The sequence below is a fragment of the Phascolarctos cinereus genome, unplaced genomic scaffold (genome assembly GCF_003287225.1).
Source record: "Phascolarctos cinereus isolate Bilbo 61053 unplaced genomic scaffold, phaCin_HiC Scaffold_726;HRSCAF=1367, whole genome shotgun sequence".
Taxonomy (NCBI): domain Eukaryota; kingdom Metazoa; phylum Chordata; class Mammalia; order Diprotodontia; family Phascolarctidae; genus Phascolarctos; species Phascolarctos cinereus.
Genome location: NW_027556098.1, coordinates 314,461,840 through 314,480,572, shown reverse-complemented (window position 1 = coordinate 314,480,572; position 18,733 = coordinate 314,461,840). Strand labels below are relative to the sequence as shown.

Genomic DNA, 18,733 nt, shown 5'->3' with positions numbered 1-18,733 from the left:
ACTTTTACAAATTTAAAAAAACATTTTTATTTAAAGTTTTGAATTCCAAATTCTATCTTTCCCTTCCTCCCTCCTTTCCCCCCACCTCCCTGAGATTACAAATTTTTTTTGTAGCAGTTCTTAACTTGATAATGTTCCAATTAACTGGTAGGTGCGGTGAATATAAAATTCTCCTGTGTTTCTTGTTTGACTGCAAAAAAGCACTTGACTCAGTAGAACAAAATACAATTTTAAAGGCTCTCCTCCAACATTAACTCTCTCCTGAATGTATTAAGGTTACACAGAATGTAACCATAGGATAACTTTGTTAAATGGCCTTCTGATTACTAATGTAAAGTGAGGCATAAAACAAGGAGATGGATGCTTCCCAAAGGTGCTGGCACTGTCATGAGGTTCATCTTGTATGACGGTGGTGTCGAAAAAGGATCCCTGCGGGGCATGTATTGACTTAGTTTTAAAATGTAGCATAATTTATGTTTTATTGGATTTTACTAGATATTCACTAATCATATTTTAATCTGGTTTAGACTTCACTCAAGAGTGTTGTGGGTTGCAGGTGGCCTGTGGGCCAGTTGTTTGACACACTTGGAGTATAGTCCAATGGAATAGGGATTACTTATAGTTTGTAGCTTCCTCCTGATTCACCTATGAGTAGACAATATTGTGCTGATTGCATCAAGCACCAGAACATTACAGGGCTTCCTTCATGAGATCCATGAGCATTCAGAAGAGATCAGTTTATACATTGTTTTCCATACAGGAAAATTTAAGTGAGCAAAAAATACTGTCCAGCATATGGCATGCAGTTGGATGATCAGATGAAGAGCCTGAAAGCTCTGTAGATACCCTTAAAATGTAAAAATAAACCTAGAGGAAACCCTCTAATATGTTGGAAGATCTGTGAAAGAATGAGGACAAGAATCACCAGGATGGGCTATGATTTGCATGTTAGAAGATGATATCCATAGCCAAGAGATCACAAATCCATTAAAGTACTGAGATGCCAATACTAATATCAACAACAACAAGAAGAAATATCAGGAAATTCTCCAGAGGTAATTTCAACTCTGTGCAGTTGCCTTTAGAATCAATAAGAGAGAGGGGGAAAAAAAGCCTGGATTGTGTTCACTGGCAGAGATAGTGATAAATGCAACTTGAACTCTGTACATGTCTGTCCCACTTTAAGAAAACTGAATAAACAAAAGGTAAAGGCACAAATGGGGGGGGGGTGCCTCAGAGATTATCTAGTCCAAAATTTTGCCCGATCTAGGAATATCTTCTACAGCATTCCTAAAGATTCCCATCACTGAAGGTCAAGAATAGTTTGGATGACTACTTTTAGAGTACACCATAGATAAAGGATACTTGTTCAGTAGAGTTAGAACTACATGATTTATGATGTCCCTTCCAACTCAGATAATCTGTGATCCTGGTCCTACTTTTTTTCCCTGGGGGCCACAACAGCAGAATGTGTTGAAAAGATGGGTCTTTGCACTGGGAAGCAGCTTGGGATTGTTAAAAGCTCAGCATGCCCCATGTTAATATCACACATAATGCAGAGGCACAGAGGTAGGTGAGAAGCAGGCCTCCTTCTGCATTGGGTGGTGAAGCTTTCCATGCCACCAAAAACAAGCAAGCTGGCATGAGCACTAGTAGTTGCCATGGGGCAAACAAATTCCATCCCATTCAAGTCAATGAAAAAGTGTAAAGTTTAAAAAGGTCTGAGAGACAATTTCTAGGTAATTTAACCATTTTATTAAGGCAGCCTGCAGGTTATTGACAAAAGGATGGCCATTTGGCCATCTCTCTTAGACCAAGGAACAAACAGCAATCAAATCTAATGTTAACATGATTGGAGGGAGGCTATATTAAAATGAAGAGCTAAGTATCTCTTGGATAGGGAAAGTATCTCTACACCAGCCCACCCATAGCTTTAGGCTATCAATTCAAAGAATATGCCCTTTTCATTGGGGGGGAGGGGGCTGAGAGTGATCCCAGGCAGAGAAATTCTCTCTACTCCGCCCATTCCCAGCCTAGGCTATCTAGACAAAAGGATCAGTCTCCACTCAAGTTTGAGTAGAACACAATGGGCTTCCCTACCCTAGATTAAATTCAAGGTTGGGTGGGGTCTGACCAAGATCTAGAGAAATCTCATAATCAGTAATGTGCTTCAAGAAAAGGGAACTTTTTAAAATGAGGAATTTAGAAAAAAGGGAGAGCTTCTGAATCTCCCCAAGATATTGGTTATTAACAATAATTTCTCACAAAAGACGTGTGGAGAGTCCTTTGGGGTGAGATGGTGGTGGGTATAGGGGAAAGTTCAAGGTTCTTGTAGCTGTTAAAGTACCTTTTCTCTTTGCTTTATGACAACCCTTCAAAAATTTGAATACAGTGCTCATGTTCCTGCCCTGCCCCCTACCTATCTCATTTTCTCTAGTCTATATAAGTTTAATGATTTACATTTTAAAGAGGATTCTTCCCTTTAGAAAAGGATTTCAGAAGGAAACTTCAGCTGGATAAACACTGATGGAAAAAAAATCTTTTGTTTATCCCAGGAAAGCACAGCTCTCCAGGAAAGCCTTCCTGCTTGGAAGCTGTCAAAATGGATTTTAGTTGAAGAAACCAAAGATACTTAACCTGGATGAGAGAAGACTGAGGGAGAGGGGGTGGCTAAGATATGTTAGCTGTCTTCAAGTATGTGAATGACTATCAGGGGGAAGAGGGATTAAACTCATTCTTCATTCTCTGAGGGGTAAGAACTGGAAGGAATCAATATTGGGTAAAATATCCTCATTGACAAAGATGTCCAGAAGAGGAAGAAGATACCTTAGTAGGCAGTGAGTTCCTATCACCTGACATCCTCAAGTGGTGGCTACATGACCACTATTCAGAAATATTTGAGGGGGGTTCTTGCTTAGGTACCGGCTGGACCAGATGCTCTCTGAGGCCCTTCCTGACTCTGAGATCCTATGCCACAAAAAAGGTAAAATCCCATCAAGGAAGCCATGTAGGATTGGGCAGATCTTCACATGCTCATGTAAGGAAGCCAATTATAGCATCTATAATTGTTTACATTAAACTGACAGCAATCTCACTGGCTCAAAGTAAAAAGTTTTATTTACAAACAATATACACAATCAGTGGAGGAAACTGGTGGCTCTCTGGCTGAGGGAACAGAAGCTGAAGGTCTCTAAGAGTCCATATTTACTATTTCAATCTTGTAACTCAGCAGAAATCCATTTATTCAGCAGGTTCTTCAAATATGTCCACCATCTCTTAGTTCATTTTGGCCAATAATTCTTCCAGTTCTGGCCGAGCTTTGAACCTTCCTTTGTAAGCCTCCTCAGTGTGCTGGAGAAGGGGAAGAAAAATAGGCATTATTCTCCTTAAAGTTATCATCATCACCACTCACAAGATCCCTCATAATAACGGTAGCTCACAGTTGCCCCCAAATAATAATGAATTAAATAATAATAGTTTGCTAATAATGAAGATGATGGTCTAGTAATAACACACAATTCCTCAATAATCGTAATAAATAGCTCCCATTTCTATGACAACTTGCAGTTTACAAAGTACTTTCCTCACAAAGTAGCCCTGATGAAAGTGGGGCAAATATTAGTCTATTTTATAGAAGAGGAACTGAGGCTAAGAAACATAAAGTGAATTTAAAAAGGTGCCAGGATCAGAATCACAGTCACATGACTTCAAGGCAAGGGTTCTTTCTATTATGCTAACCTGTTTCTTTCCTCAGAAATGCTCCATATCAAAGAAAATCTGCTTTCTTTGCCCTGGGTAGTGACCACTATGCTTGGGATAGTTTTGTGCCATTCAAAGAACTGCAGAAATGGAAGGTCATCTAGCCAACCCACTCTACTCTTACTTCCAGTGCAAGAATCTCCTCTTCAGCCCCCTGACAGTGGATCATCCAGCCCTGTTTATATGCTTTCAGGGGGAGTTCAGGGCTTCTCGAGGCAGCCCAATCCATTATGGAGCAGGTCTTCCTGATACTCAGTTGAATATGACTTCTCTCCATTCCTCCTGGTTCTGCCCTTTAGGGCTACACAAGGCAATTCTGCTCCTAATGGAATCTCTTTCTTTACTGCAATCATATCTGCCAGTACACTACCTCAAAGAGCTCCATGACAGTTAATTTAGTATTTGATAAATGCTTGGAACTCAGATGTATATCAAAAAATATAAACACCCTCCCAGTATCAGTGGCATTAATTTCTACCAGCAGTACTCTTTCTCTCAGCTGAAGCCCCTCCACATTTCTTCTACAGTGCAAACAAATCTGCCAGGCCCAGGCAGGAGAGCAATAAGACCTCCCATCCCCATAGCACTTAATGGTATGTATGCATAAGACCTATTACACAAGAGCTATCTATACTTATCTAAGCAAAGCTATTTTTATAACTCTTGTGCCATAAAGTCTTTTCCTCACAACAGCCCTGTCAGGTGGGTAGTGTGTGGACCATTTAGGCTCTTTTTATGAGAAAATTTCTACCCAAATGGGAACACAAATTGTCCAGAGTCACCCAACTAGCATATGTGGGAACCTAGACTTAATCTCAGGCCTCCCAACTCTAGTCCAGTGCTCTTTCTACTGTTTCAAAATCAAAGGAGATGAAGTTTGCTGAAGAGGAAAAGTTGTTCTAGAATGTAACTGATAAAAGGAAATTTAAAACTCTCTGACTGGGAGGTGCCCAAGGGAGAATAATTGCCCTCCTTAATTGGAAGGTGGGGTAAAGACTTCCTATATGAAGTCCTCTTACAAGGACTCATTATGGTAGGGAGATGACCCTGGACTTTCATCTCTATATTAAATATGAACTATGCTTTGATTGCAGACCCAGCAACAGACTGAGAGTCTATTATCCAAATTCCAAAAGAGGGAGGAGAGGGAGGAGGGAAAGGAAGCAAACATTTATTAAGTGTCTACTATGTGCTCAGCACTGTGCCAAGTGCTTTACAAATATTTTCTGATCTGAAGAAAGAAATTAAAGAGAGTCATCACGAGAGGATTAGACATTATGGAATGTTTTGTTTTGTTTTTTTGGTTACAGCAACTCACGAAATCATCTAAGGAGGAAGAGAGTTGAATCTGTACCAGTGAAAGCAGTGCCCACACTGATGCATTCACAGATCTGTGAAATATAAGCACCTTTCCCCCAGGTTCTTTCTGCAGGTATCAAGTAACTCGTCGTGCTCCAAAAGTTACTAATTCAGGTCTCTAGACCCCCTGGTGAAGCATCAATTAACAACACATGGAAAACCTGGGCAGCGCTGTTTTAACATATGGGGATTACAGTTAATACAGCCAGCTCTTCAAACCACCAACAGACAAGTTTCTGAGGTTGCTGAGAGGTTGAGGAAAGGCCCCATAGAAGTCAGCCCAATTCTTCATATTCTGTACTGAAATAACTGAAAAACTCCCAGTGGAGAGAACACGCTTACTTTTCAACAAACATTTGTTAAGCACCTCCCTTGCACAATGCTCTGTGCTTGGTACTGGGCCTTAGCACAAACATTTTCAGAACTACCCACCACAAGATAGTGGAAGGACCACTGGATTTAAAGGTCAGAAGACCTGGGTTCAAATCCTATTAGTCTGATTCTGGTCATGAAAGGGAATTTCGAAGTTTTAGCCATAAATGACAGTGACAGACCCAAGATAAAAAAAACAGATAAAGGAATAGGGCTGGTCTGTTTGGATGGAGAAGAAACCAGGAGTCAGCCACAGCATCTGGCTAGAAACTGTTTCAACTCACTAACTGTACCCAACATGGTACAATGGAAACAGAGCTGGATTGGGTGCTGAGGATCTGGATTCAAAGCTTGGTTGTGTTATAATGATCGTTAGGCAATTAACTTAAACTCTCTGGTATTCATTTTCCTCATCTATAAAATGAGGGGGGAAGGGGTTGAAAGATGATTGGTTGAAAGAACTGGGAATGTTTAGCCTGAAGACTTAAGTGAAACAAAATAATTGTCTGGATGTATTTGAAGGACTGTCATGGAGAAGAGGGATTAGGTTCTGTCTGCTTGGCTCCAGGAAGCAGAACAAGAAAAGCAGTGGGGTGAGCTGTAGAACAACAGGGTCTGCGTCACAGATAATGAAACAATATTCACATCAAATATATACACCAAATGGTATAACATTTAAATACTCAAAGAAAAAACTAATAGAACTAGGGTAGAAAATAGAGAATAAAATATTAATTGCTGGGGACTCCAATGTGCGCCTTTCAGATATAAACACTTCTAACAGGAAGATATATAAGAAAGTAAGGAACTAAAGAGAATTTTGAAACAATGAGATCTGATAGCCCATTACTAATTACTGAATAGAAACCCCAATAAATACGTATATTCTCCATCCTTACAAGGCATCTTTACAATAAATACTAAGGCATAAAGAGTTGTATAAACAGTAAAATAAGAAGAACCAGGAAAACATTTTTATACACTGGCAATTCATTGTAAAAGAAAACAATTTTGAAAAGCTTCAGAACAATGAAAAATGCAATGACCAATAACGATTCTAGAAGACTATTGCTGAATCACATTTCTCACTTCCTGCCAAAGAAATGATGGAATAAAGGTGCAGAATAAGATATATGGTTTCAGTCAATGTGTGGATGCATTTTGCCTAACTATTTTTATTTGTTACAAGAAAAACTCTGATTTTTTTTTTCTTGAGGAGGGAAAGAGTTGGAGTTAGTACAGGAGAGTGGTAGTGATAATAATAAAAGAAAGAAAAAAGCATCAATGATTTTTTTAAAGAGCAAAAGAAGGCCAAGAAAAGGACAGAGACAACTAGAACAATCATACAGGGAGGGCAAACTTTAAAATATTATTAAAATATGAGTGGTCATTAGTACGACTTTTACCAATCCTTCAGGGTTTAAATATGAGCTATCAGCATGATCGACAGGCATCAAGATAAAGTGCTAGACTTGGACTCAGAAGATCTGGGTTCAAGTTCTGGCTCTCCCACTTACTAGCTATATGAACTTGGGCAAGTAAATTTAACCTCTGAATTTGTTTCTTTCTCTGTAAAATGGGCATAATCATTCTACTAGCTAAAGGTATTTGTGAAAAAAGTACTATGAGACCATGAAGTGCCACAGAAATTTGAGGTGTCCTCTGCAAGAGGATTTCTCACCTGCTTCTAATCAAGGACAGTTCTAGAGACTACCTAAGCCAGGCTTTCTTTAGAGTGAAAAATACTGCAGCATCATCCAATCTCAGAGTCATGAGGGATCCTAGAGGGCATGCATGTATTTTAAACCCTGAGTGTACAGGAATCTCCTCCACAGCATTCCTGACAGGTAATCAGTGACACTCTGGACAGAGTCCACATAACACTGATGGTAATCGCTACCTGTGGAAGCAGTGCATTTCACATTTATTTGGAGAGCTCTCATTGTTAGTAAATTTTTTCTTATATCAAACAACTCTTCAGATAAAAATAACTCATATTTCTAAAGCTCTTTAGGGATTACAAAGAGCTTTCCTCACTTAGTAACCTCTACTCCTTTGAGGTTCACTCAATCCATAAGTACCCACCCAATCAAAATTCTGGTAGCTGCCATTCACCAACCTCCAGGACACTCCCTTTTCCTTCCCCAATGAGAGCCTCAATCACAATCTTTCTCTCCTCCCCAACTCCTGCTCTCATACTAAAGGACTTCCACATATATTTTTGATATTCTCTCTCACACCCTAACCTACCAATTCCTCAACTTAGTCATCTCCCATGACCAACTCCTCTATTCCAGACATGCACAGAGATGGTCATACCCTTGATTTTTCCATTACCCACAAATGTACCACCTCCAGGTTCATGAACTCTGAAATTCCCTTATCTAATCACAATCTATTGGTTTTCCACTTCTTCCCCTGCCTTCCAAAGCCAAACTCTGTTCTTCCTCCACACCATCACCTCCAATCCCTCAATCCCAGGCCATATCCCTTATACTAGCCACACTCTCTTCTCTTCCCCATCTTGAGTCCTTAGTGATCCAGGTCAACTCCACACAGTCTTCTCTCGAATCCCTTGCCTCTTCTCATATTGCTGATTTTGCCCTGCCAAGCCTCATCCTTGGATCACTCTCAGCATTAATTGCCTTCACTTGTATGCACCTGATGCTGAATACAGGTAGTGAAAATCACAAAACCATGCCGACTGGGTTTGCAACAAATTTATGTTTCATAATCTCAACTGGGCCCTCACTGCCGCTAGGTAATCCTTTCTAATTAGGTAATCTCTAATTAGAGAGGTAATCCTTACCTCTCTAACTCATTATCCCCACTCACCACAGTGATTCTTATAAATCTTTTCAAACCCCCTATGGCTCCTTCCTACCCACCATTCTCATCTGAGAACCTTGCCTCATATTTTACTGAAAAAAATTGAGGAAATTTGCTAATAGCCCTGTCTTTTTCCTTTTTCCTTATCTCATATCACCCAGATGCCTTCTACCGCTATCACTCCTTCACTCCAGTTTCACATGAAGAGGTAGTTATTCTCATTGCCAAGGCAAACCCTTATGCACAAATAATCCCATTCCATCCTATCTTCTCCAAAAGACTGCCCCCCAATCATCCTTACCCTCTCAATAACTTTCAGTCTCTCCCTGTCTATTACTGCTTCTCTATTGTCTACAAACATACCCCATGTCTTCCCCATCCTCAAAAGCCCCTTACTTGATCCATCCATCCATCCCTGCTATCATCCCTCATTTCTCTTGCCTTTTATGGCCAAACATCTTGAGAAGGCCACTGTCAGTTACCCTGCTCTCTCTGATAATTCCCTCTAAGTTTTTAAGACAGTACTCTATCCTGGTTCTCCTAGCTGACTGTAACTTCTCAGTTTCCTCTGCTATATCTTTTTCTAGATCACATTTGCTAAATGTGTGTGCCCCTCAAGGTCCCTGGGCCTTCTTCTTTTCTCCCTATTTTGCTTGGTGATTTCAGCTCCCAGAGATTCAATTATTATCTCTATGCTGATGATTCTCAAATACACTTATCAAACTCTAACTTTTCTGCTAACCTCCAGTCTTATATCTCCAACTGCCCTTTGGACACCTCAAACTGGATAGCCCAGAGGCATCCTAACCAAACTCAACATGTCCAAAACTGAACTCATCATCTTTTCCCCCAAAATTCTCCCCTTTCAAACTGATTAGTGTTGAAGCACCACAGCCTCCCAGCTCTCTAGGGCTGCAACCAATGTCCATCTTCAACTCTTCCCTCTCTGTCACCCCCATATCCAGTCAGTGGCAAAATCATTTCTACCTTCACAACATCTTTCATATGTGCCCCCTTTTTTCTTCTGATACTGTTACCACCCTGGTACAGGCCCTTATCACATCATACCAGGACTACTGCAATAGCCTGCTAGTGGGTCTGTCTGCACAAGTCCTTCCCCATTCCAAACCATCATCTACTCAACTGTCAAAATGATCTCCCTAAAGTGCAGGTCTGACAATGTCACTCTCATCCTCACCCCCCATCTAGTCAGTTCCTGTGGTGACACACCATCTCCAAGATTAAATATAAAACCCGCTGCACATTCAAATCCCCGCACAATCTGACCCCTTCCTACTTTTCCTATCTTCTTACACTTTCCTCACCCATGTGTGCGCCTGGATCCTGTGATATTGGTTTCCCTGATGTTCCTCAAACAGCTTACTCCACCTCCTGACTCTGGGCATTTTCACTGGCCATCCCCCATACCTAGAAAGCTCTCTTCTCATCCCCACTTGTTGGCCTCCCTCAAAATCTAGCTAAAATCCTACCTTCCAAAAGAAGCCTTTCCCAGTCTCCTGTAATGCTAGTGCCTTCCCTTTATCCTGCTTATATCTTTAAATAGCCCTATGAGACTGTGAGCTCACTGAATGCAAGGGCTATCTTTTGTCTTTCTTTGCATTACCAGGGCTTAGCACAGAGCCTGGCAGATAATAAGTGTCTAATATATGTTTACTGACTGACTCTCTGTGGTTCAAATCTCAACTAAAATTCCATCTTCTACAGGAAGCCTTTCCCAATCCCTCTTAATTCTGCCGTCTTCCCTCTGTAAGTTATTTCCTATTTACCTTGTATATAAACCTGTTATTTCTTTGCTTATCACCCCCCTCCCTTTAGATTGTGAACTCTTTGAAGAGAGGGACTCTTGCTCCTTGTTGCATCCCCACTACTCAACACAGCATCTGGCACATAGCAGGCATTTAATAAATGCTTATTGACTGAAAGGTTGAAAATGGAAAACTAAGAGTTTGGGAGACAGTCAAAGGAGGCAGATTTCAGCTCAATATGAGAAGAATATTCTAGTAATGAGCTTGCTTCCACAAGGGAGAGGATGAAGTCAGAAAGGATGGAGCTCCCTATGGGTGGCAATGGTCAAGCCAAGAGTAGTTCAAGAAGGCTGTGCAGGCTTTCTGTACCAGGTGAGTGGGTGGGTTACATGCCCTAGAGGTCCTTTACCGCTCTAGGTGTCTATGATTCTAAGGGAGGTTTGGGGTCTGTGGGAAACTATGGGATGCTCTAACAGGGTCCAGCCCTATCCTTTCTCACGGAAGTGTCCCAGCATGGGATGTTATAGGGTTCCAGCTTAATAACTATTGTTGCCTTGCATGTGCAAAAGGCTTTTTTCAAAGACTGTTCTCTGTTCTCATCACTGGATCAGGCGGCATTTCCAGCAGCACTGTCTTGGGCCTGAGCATCCAAAGGCTAAGAATTGGGCCTAAGTTTGATTTCTACTTTGAGAGCACAGGTAGCCACTAGGGGACCTAGGCTTACCTACACAAATCTATTTTCATCAAGTCCCTCTAGAAACCCACACTTACCTCCCTTACTGACAGGTTGACCCCTTCTGGCAGATTGCTTTGAAGAATTTCCAAGAAAATTGCTGCAAATGTGGAACTCAAACTGCTGATCTGTAAACCAAAAGAAAAGCCAGCTGGGTTAATTACTAGGTCAAATGGGATGGACATTTTAGGCACTTCATTTGCATAATTCCACATCACTTCCAAAATGGTTGTACTAATTCACAGCTCTACCAGTGATTCATTAGTTCCCTGACTTCTCACAACTCCTAAAATATTGACTATTCCTATCTTTTGGCACACATAAAAAATGCAAGCTCCTCACCATGGGTTCCAGCCTGTTAACTGTGTATTTCCTTCTCTGTTATCCTCTCATACTTAGCCTCTTTTTTCCCTGCCACCTCTTTAGGAGTCTGTTACTGAGAATTGTTCCTTTCCTCTCACTCTGCCATCTTGACTCTGTCTCTGAGCCAGGTTACTGAAACTTAGGGATCACCGATAACCATTTTTCCTCAAATCCAATTGCCTTTCTTCAGTTTTCCATCTTCCTTTATTTTTTTCATAAAATATGACCTGGCTGACCACTTCCACTTCAAGTCAGGTCAACTAGCATATATTAAGTACATACTATCTGCCACTGTGATAGGTGCTAGGGATACAAGAAAGGCAAAACAGTTCCTGCCCTCAGGGAGCTCACAGTCAATATAAAAAAAGCTTTTCACAAATAAGATATATGCAAGGTAAGTTGGAAATGATCTGAGAAGGAAGATGCTAGCTTAAGGGGAACCTGGGAAAAGCTTCTTTCAGAAGGTGGAACTGGAGCTGAGATTTAAATGAAGCCAGGGAAGCCAGGAAGCTGAGACAAAGAGGGAGAGCATTCCAAGCAAAAGAGACAACCAGTAAAAATGAACAGAGTCCAGAGACGAAGTGTCTTGTGTGAGGAATAGCAAAGATGCTAGTGTCAATGGATCACAGAATACATGGAAAAGAGTAAAGTGTAAAAAGTTAGGAAGAAACAAGGCATAAAGAATTTTAAAAGCCAAATAGAACATTTTATATTTGACCCTGGAAATGATAGGGAGCCATGGGAGTTGACTGGTGGGGGAGAGGGGAGGCAGGGATGACATGGTCAGACCTGCTATTTAGGAAGATCACTTTGACAGCTGAGTAGAAGAGGGGCCAGAGCTGGGAGAGACTTGGGGCAGGAGTGAAGATAGTTCACAGAGGAGAAGGGGGCATACATAAAAGAAGTTGTGAAGGTTGCAATGGTAGAACTTTGTCACTGATTGGATATGAAGGTGAGAGACAGGAATTGAGGACAGGGGACGGCCAAGTTGTGAACCTGTGTGACTGGGAAGATGGTAGTACCCTCAATAGTAACAGGAAAGTTTGGAAGACAGAAGGGTTTTGGGGGAAAGATAATGAACTCAGTTTTTCAGACATGTTGAATTCAAGATGTTTATGGGCCATACAGTTTGAGATTTCTAATGGGCAATTGGAGATATAAGACTGGAGGCTGGTAGAGAGGTCAGCAGAGAGGTTATGGCTCAACAGATTTGAGAATCATCTGTACAGAGATAATAATTTAATTCATGGGAGCTGATGAGATCAACCAAGGGAAAAAGATAGAGGGAGAAGAGAAGAGGGCCAGGCCAGAGCCTTGGAGGACACTTACATTTAGGTATCAGGCTAATCTTGATTAGGATACAGCAGAAGTATAGTTTGTTTGAAATGTAAGGAATATGAGGGTATTATGAACTAGGTCTGGAAAGGCAATTTTCTTTTTTTTTTAAATTTCTTTTTCTCTTTTTTAAAAATTTTATCAATTTATTTTGATTTATCAACAATCGCCTCCATATGCTTTTGAGTTTAAAATTTTTCTCCCCCTTCCTTTTCACCACCCTCCCCCAAGACAGCGCACAATCTCATATAGGCTATACATTTACATTCCTATTAAACATATTTTCACATTAGTGAAGTTGTAAGTAAAAAATAAAACCAATAGGAGGAACCATTAGAAAGAGGAAACAAAACTCAACAGAGGAGAAAAAAAAATGATAGTGATTCAATTTCCATAGTTCTTTCTTTGGATGTGGATAACATTTTCCATCACGAGGCCTCTGGGGATGTCTTAGATCCTTGTATTGCTGAAAAGGGTTAAGTTTATCAATATTAGTCATCATATAACATGGCTGTTATTGTGTACAAAGTTCTCTTGGTTCTGCTCATTTCACTCAGCATCAGACCATACAAGTCTTGGAAAGGTAATTTACACCCAGATTATGGATGATCTCAAATGCCATGTTGAGTAGCTTGTATTTTTTATGTGTGCCAAAAGATGGGAGTCGTCAATATTTTCGGGGTTGTGGGAAGTCAAGGATACTAATGGATTGCTGGTAGAGCTGTGAATTGGTACAACCATTTTGGAAATTAATGTGGAATTATGCAAATGAAGTGATTAAAATGTCCATCCCATTTGACCTAGCAATTACACCACTTGGAATATACCAAGGAGGGCACTGCCAAAATGAACGGCTCCACATACACCAAAATAATGATAGCATTACTTTTTGACAGGAGAGAACTGGAAACAAAGTGGATGCTGATTGGTTGGGTAAGAGTAAATAAACTGTGGTACATGAATATAATGGAATATTATTGTGCCTATAGGACAAGATTGACAGGATGAATACAGAAAAGTACATAAAAACTTACACGGACTTATGCAAAGTGAAGTAAGCAGAACCAGGGTAATTATGTACATATATACATACACATACATACATATATATGCATGTAGTAGCTATAACAATGAGAGGAAAACAACCACACACACAAAAATGAAACTGAATATTTAGAAATAATAAAGATAAAGCTTAGTTGCAAGGAAAAGCTACAAGAAGATAATTTCCCCGATACTCTGTAGAGGTGAGGGATTCTGAGTATAAGCACTGCCTATCACATATTCTTTTAATATGTTGATCAGTTTTGCTGAATTTTTTTTCTTTTTCCTTTTTAGAAAATAATTCTGTTATAAAGGGTGGATCTCAGGAAGGAGGTGGGATACAGTGAGAAATCTAGGTAATATAAAAACAAAAGACATCAATAATGTTTTTTTGTTTTAAAGAAAGGAAGGTAGGATGGGATGGGTGAGCTAGAAGCATCTGCAATGACTCATAACAGCCGGCTGGAATTAAAATCTTCAAAAGAACCAGACTTCTGGCTTCTGTCTACTCTAAGCATCTGGTCTGGATAGAGTCCCAGAAATGGCATCAATGCCAACAGCTTACCTGAACCACTCGTTCATGGGTGGTAAGAACTGAATCCAGGAACATCTTGTTGCTTTGCTCCTGTATCTGAAATACTTCCATGGTCTTGGTGGGCAGAGCATAGCTGCAGAAACAGTTTCAGTCATCAAAAGATTTACATGGCCACTTAGTAACTGCATACCTTTTTTTTTTTAATTAATTTGCTTATTTATTTTTAGTTTCCAACATTCACTTCCGTAAGATTTTGAGTTCCAAATTTTCTTCCCATCACTCCCCTCTCCCCACCCCAAGATGGCATGTAATTTAATACAGGCTCTACACATAAACTCATATTAAACCTATTTTCACATTAGTTATGCTGTAAAGAAGAATTAAAACCAATAGGAGAAGCAGAAGAAAGAAGAAACAACAATAAATAAAAAAAAAAGAGACAGAGAGCAAATAATATACTTCGATCTACATTCAGACTCCACAGTTCTTTTTCTGGGTATGAACAGCATTTCCCATCATGAGTCTTTTGGATTTGCCTTAGATCCTTGCATTACTAAAAAGTGGATCAAAGTTAGTCATCACACAATGTGGCTGTTAATGTATATATACAATGTTCTCCTGGTTCTACTCACTTCACTTAGCATCGATTCATATAAGTCTTTCTAGGTTTTTCTGAAGTCTTCCTGATCATCATTTCTTATAGCACAACAGTATTTCATTACATTCATATACCACAACTTGTTTGGCCATTCCCCAATTGATGGGCATCCCCTCAATTTCCAATTCTTGGTTACTATAAAAAGAGCTGCTATAAATATTTTTGTACATGTGAGTCCTTTTCCCATTTGTATTATGTCTTTAAGGTATAGACTTAAAAGTGGTATTGCTGGGTCAAAGGGTATGCACATTTTTATAGCCCTTTGGGCATAGTTCTGAATTGCTCTCCAGAATGGCTGGGTCAGTTCACAACTCCACCAACAATGCATTAGTGTTCCAATTTTCCCACATCTTCCCCAGCATTTATCATTTTCCTGTTTTGTCATGTTAGCCAATCTGATAGCTGTGATGTGGTACCTCAGAGTTGTTTTGATTTGCATTTTTCTAATCAACAGTGATTTAGAGCATTTTTTCATATGGCAATAGATAGCTTTAATTTCTTCATCTGAAAACTGCCTGTTCATATCCTTTAACCATTTATCAACTGGGGAATGACTTGTATTCTTATAAATTTGACTCAGTTCTCTATATATTTGAGAAATGAGGCATTTATTAGAGACACTGGTTGTAAACATTTTTCCCAGTTTTCCACTTCCCTCCTAATCATGGTTGCATTGGCTTTGTTTGTGCAAAAACTTTTCAATTTAATGTAATCAATATTATGTATTTTGCATTTCATAATGTTCTCTATCTCTTGTTTGGTCATAAATTCTTCCATTCTTCATAAATCTAAGGGGTAAATGTTCCTTGCTCTCTCAGTATGCTTATAGTATCAGCTTTTATGTCTAAATGGTGTACCCATTTTGACTTTATCTTGGTATATGGTGTAAGATGTTGATCTATGCCTAGTTTCTGCCATACTGTTTTCAGTTTTCCCAGTAGTTTTTGTTAAATAGCGAGTTCTTATCCAATAAGCCAGAGTCTTTGGGTTTATCAAACAGTAGATTACTATAGGCATTACTACTGTGTCTTGTGTACCTAACCTATTCCACTGATCCACCACTCTGTTTCTTAGCCAGTACCAAGCAGTTTTGATGATCTGCATACATTCCTTTAATCATCCTGGTTCACTCACTGTAATGTTATGATAATACTAATAACACCTATTGCCATAGCACTTTATAGTTCTGAAAGACCTTTTCCTAACAACATCTGGTGAGGTAAGTGGTGAAAATATTATGATTCTCCTTTTACAAAGAGAAAAAAAATGGCTCAGAGGGATTCACAGAATCTCAGAGTTGGAAGGGACTTCAGAAGTCACCTAGCTCAACTGTTATCTCAACAAGAATTCACTACATGTTACATCTTTGACAAGTAATCAACCAACCCCTGCTTACAGACTGAGGGAGGAACCACCTACAGTCTAAGGCTGCCCAGGCTCCCTCTGGACAGCTCCAGGTGTTCAGATGATTTTCTTCACAGAAAGCTGAAATGTACTCCTCTACAACTTTCACCTACTGCTTCTGGTTTTGCCATCTGAAGAAAAGCAGGATGAGTCTCATTCCTCTTTCACCAAATAGCTCTTCAAGAAGAGGGCCACCATGTCCCCAACACACTGGGGGTCTTTCTCCAGATCTCCTGAGATCATATAGTCACCAGTGACTATGGTGGCTATCTACTGATCATCCCATCCCTAGATCTTGAAATATTATCAGTCTACTTCTCTTTGGGTCATTTATCTCTGATTCAATTCAGTAAGCAGTTACTGCGTACACATTATAAGCAAGGAATTGTGTGAGGTGCTGGGGATACAAAGAGATGAAATGGTTCTGCTCTCAAGACACCTACATTATATTGGACAACATTCTTCATGGTGATTCTCCTGCACAGCTCCTCAGTGCTAATATGCTGCAGCCCACTCACACCCACCACAAGCTTTTCTCTTTGCCAACAATAAGGGGAGCTGCAATCTTAATTCTTCAGTAGCCATGCTATTCAGTGACTCATATGATAGAGCACCACCAAAACTGTAATGATGTTCAGAAGGTGGGCCTTTGTTTCAGGGAGGAGTTTGGAGTCATTATGAGCTCCATGTGATGTTAATCTAGCTATTCTCCCCTTCCTGTTTAATTCTCCTCATTCTACATATGGGAAAACTGAGGTCTTGAAATACAAGAGAGGATAGTCTCATACTAAAATCTTTGAGTCCTAAAGGGGCCATGATTTCAATGAGGCTGGATAAACAACATGCCTGCTCAGATGAATAACTTGGGAGCACATCCAGAAGCCAAGTTTTCCAGGGATGAAGTCAGCTTCTTCAAGACCTCACATTATTATCAGTTACAACACTGGAGTAGTCCTATAGATCATCTGTTCTTCAAGTTCACTAAAACTAAATGGGTTAAACTAACCTAAAAAGGAAGAGACATTTCTTAATAGTTTGGGTTCTTTACATTCTTACCTGACCCTGGTGAGTAGGGTAGTAGAAAGAGCTCTGGCCTTTCAGTCAGAGAGAGGACCTAGCTTTGAATTCTAGCTCTGTCTCTTGCTAGTACAGTCAAGACAACTGACAACCTCTCTAAGCCTCAATTTCCCTAACCATAATATAAGGATAACAATGCCTATGCTATCGACCACATAGACAGGAAGGATCAAATGTGATAATTTATGTAAAAACACTTTGCAAATCATAAAGTGCTACCAAAAAAAATCAGCTCTCATCAACATCATCATCATCATCATTATCATCACAGGGAGGAGGGAACAACTGTTTATTCAAAGGTGTAAAGCTAGGAAAAGTCTTGGATATGAGATGAGGTGAAAGAAAACCAACTGATTATGTATCATCTGACCTAATCAAAACTAAATATAATGCTAACATCTGTGTATCATTTCCCACCAAAGGCTCTCTTGGACAACTGCCTAGGTAGCTCCTGTGAAGGAAAATCTGTGGATTTATGTCCATGCCATAGTGAGCCAGCAAGCCCAGTGCAAAGTGTGGGCCCACCTGGCAGAGGGCATCCCATACAGTGCCTACCTTTCTTCCACTTTAATGTCATAGTCGTTGCAAAGCTTGTGAACATACTTGGCATAGTTCTCCACCAGGGTCATGTCATAAGCTGTCAGGTGAACATTTAACACTCCATAAGTGTAATCTGTCCCACGGGAAATTGGCTTCATCTCACTCTTCCCTGTTTTCTTCTTGGGCTTAAGCAAATGACAAATGAAAAAGAAAATACCTTGGCATTAAACAAAAAAATGTCTACTTGTGACATTTTGGTATTAAAAGGAGAAATTCCACATTCTGTATGCAAGGTCCTGTACTAGGCGACAAGGATATAAAGACAAATATGATACAAACCCTGATCTCAAAGAGTTTAACAATCTAACAGAGGGAAAGACTAATAATATACAAATGACTATGATACACTGAAAATAAGATAAGTACAAAGCTGTTCAGGCAAGTCCTCTATGAATACATATTGAATATATCTAGATAGATATCTAATAGATATAAAATATATAACACATCTATGTATCTATACAGATAGCTATATAGGTATGTAGATAGATATCTATATAACTACGTATATAGATATCTATACTTATCTATCTATGGGGTTTTAGGTGATAGAGGAGCAATGGAGGTATCAGAGAAAGGTTCATGGAGGAGGAGGCACAAGAACTGGGCCTTGAAGGAAGGAAGATCTTCTACAGAGCTCCTTGGAGGCAGGAGGGATGACTCCACTTCAGGCATGGGGGATGGCATGAGCAAAGGCACAAAGACAACAAAGACAGGAGAGGGGAATATTAAAAAGGACAACTAGTGGTCTGGTTTGTTTTAAATGTGCTATATGTGAAGAGGTATAATAAGAAATAAGTTCTGTAAATCTTGAATATGTCTCATTCAATCTCAAAAAAATAAATTAGAATTATAGCAAAAAAGTTAGTAAAGCTTACATACCCTTTGACTCAGTGATA

General features: G+C 39.8%; 1 protein-coding gene across 1 annotated transcript in view; it reads right to left on the bottom strand.

Moving 5' to 3' along the window:
• Positions 1-3,099: 3,099 nt before the first annotated feature.
• The window catches only part of MRPL48 (mitochondrial ribosomal protein L48), a gene marked incomplete at its 5' end in the record, with an annotated part of 35,608 nt that continues 19,974 nt past the window's right edge, over positions 3,100-18,733 (bottom strand). The window contains 4 exons of the mRNA XM_020989812.2: positions 3,100-3,351; positions 10,857-10,946; positions 14,126-14,228; positions 17,790-17,959. Of these exons, the coding sequence (XP_020845471.2) occupies positions 3,277-3,351; positions 10,857-10,946; positions 14,126-14,228; positions 17,790-17,959 (438 nt within the window). The remainder of the gene's footprint in view (positions 3,352-10,856; positions 10,947-14,125; positions 14,229-17,789; positions 17,960-18,733) is intronic.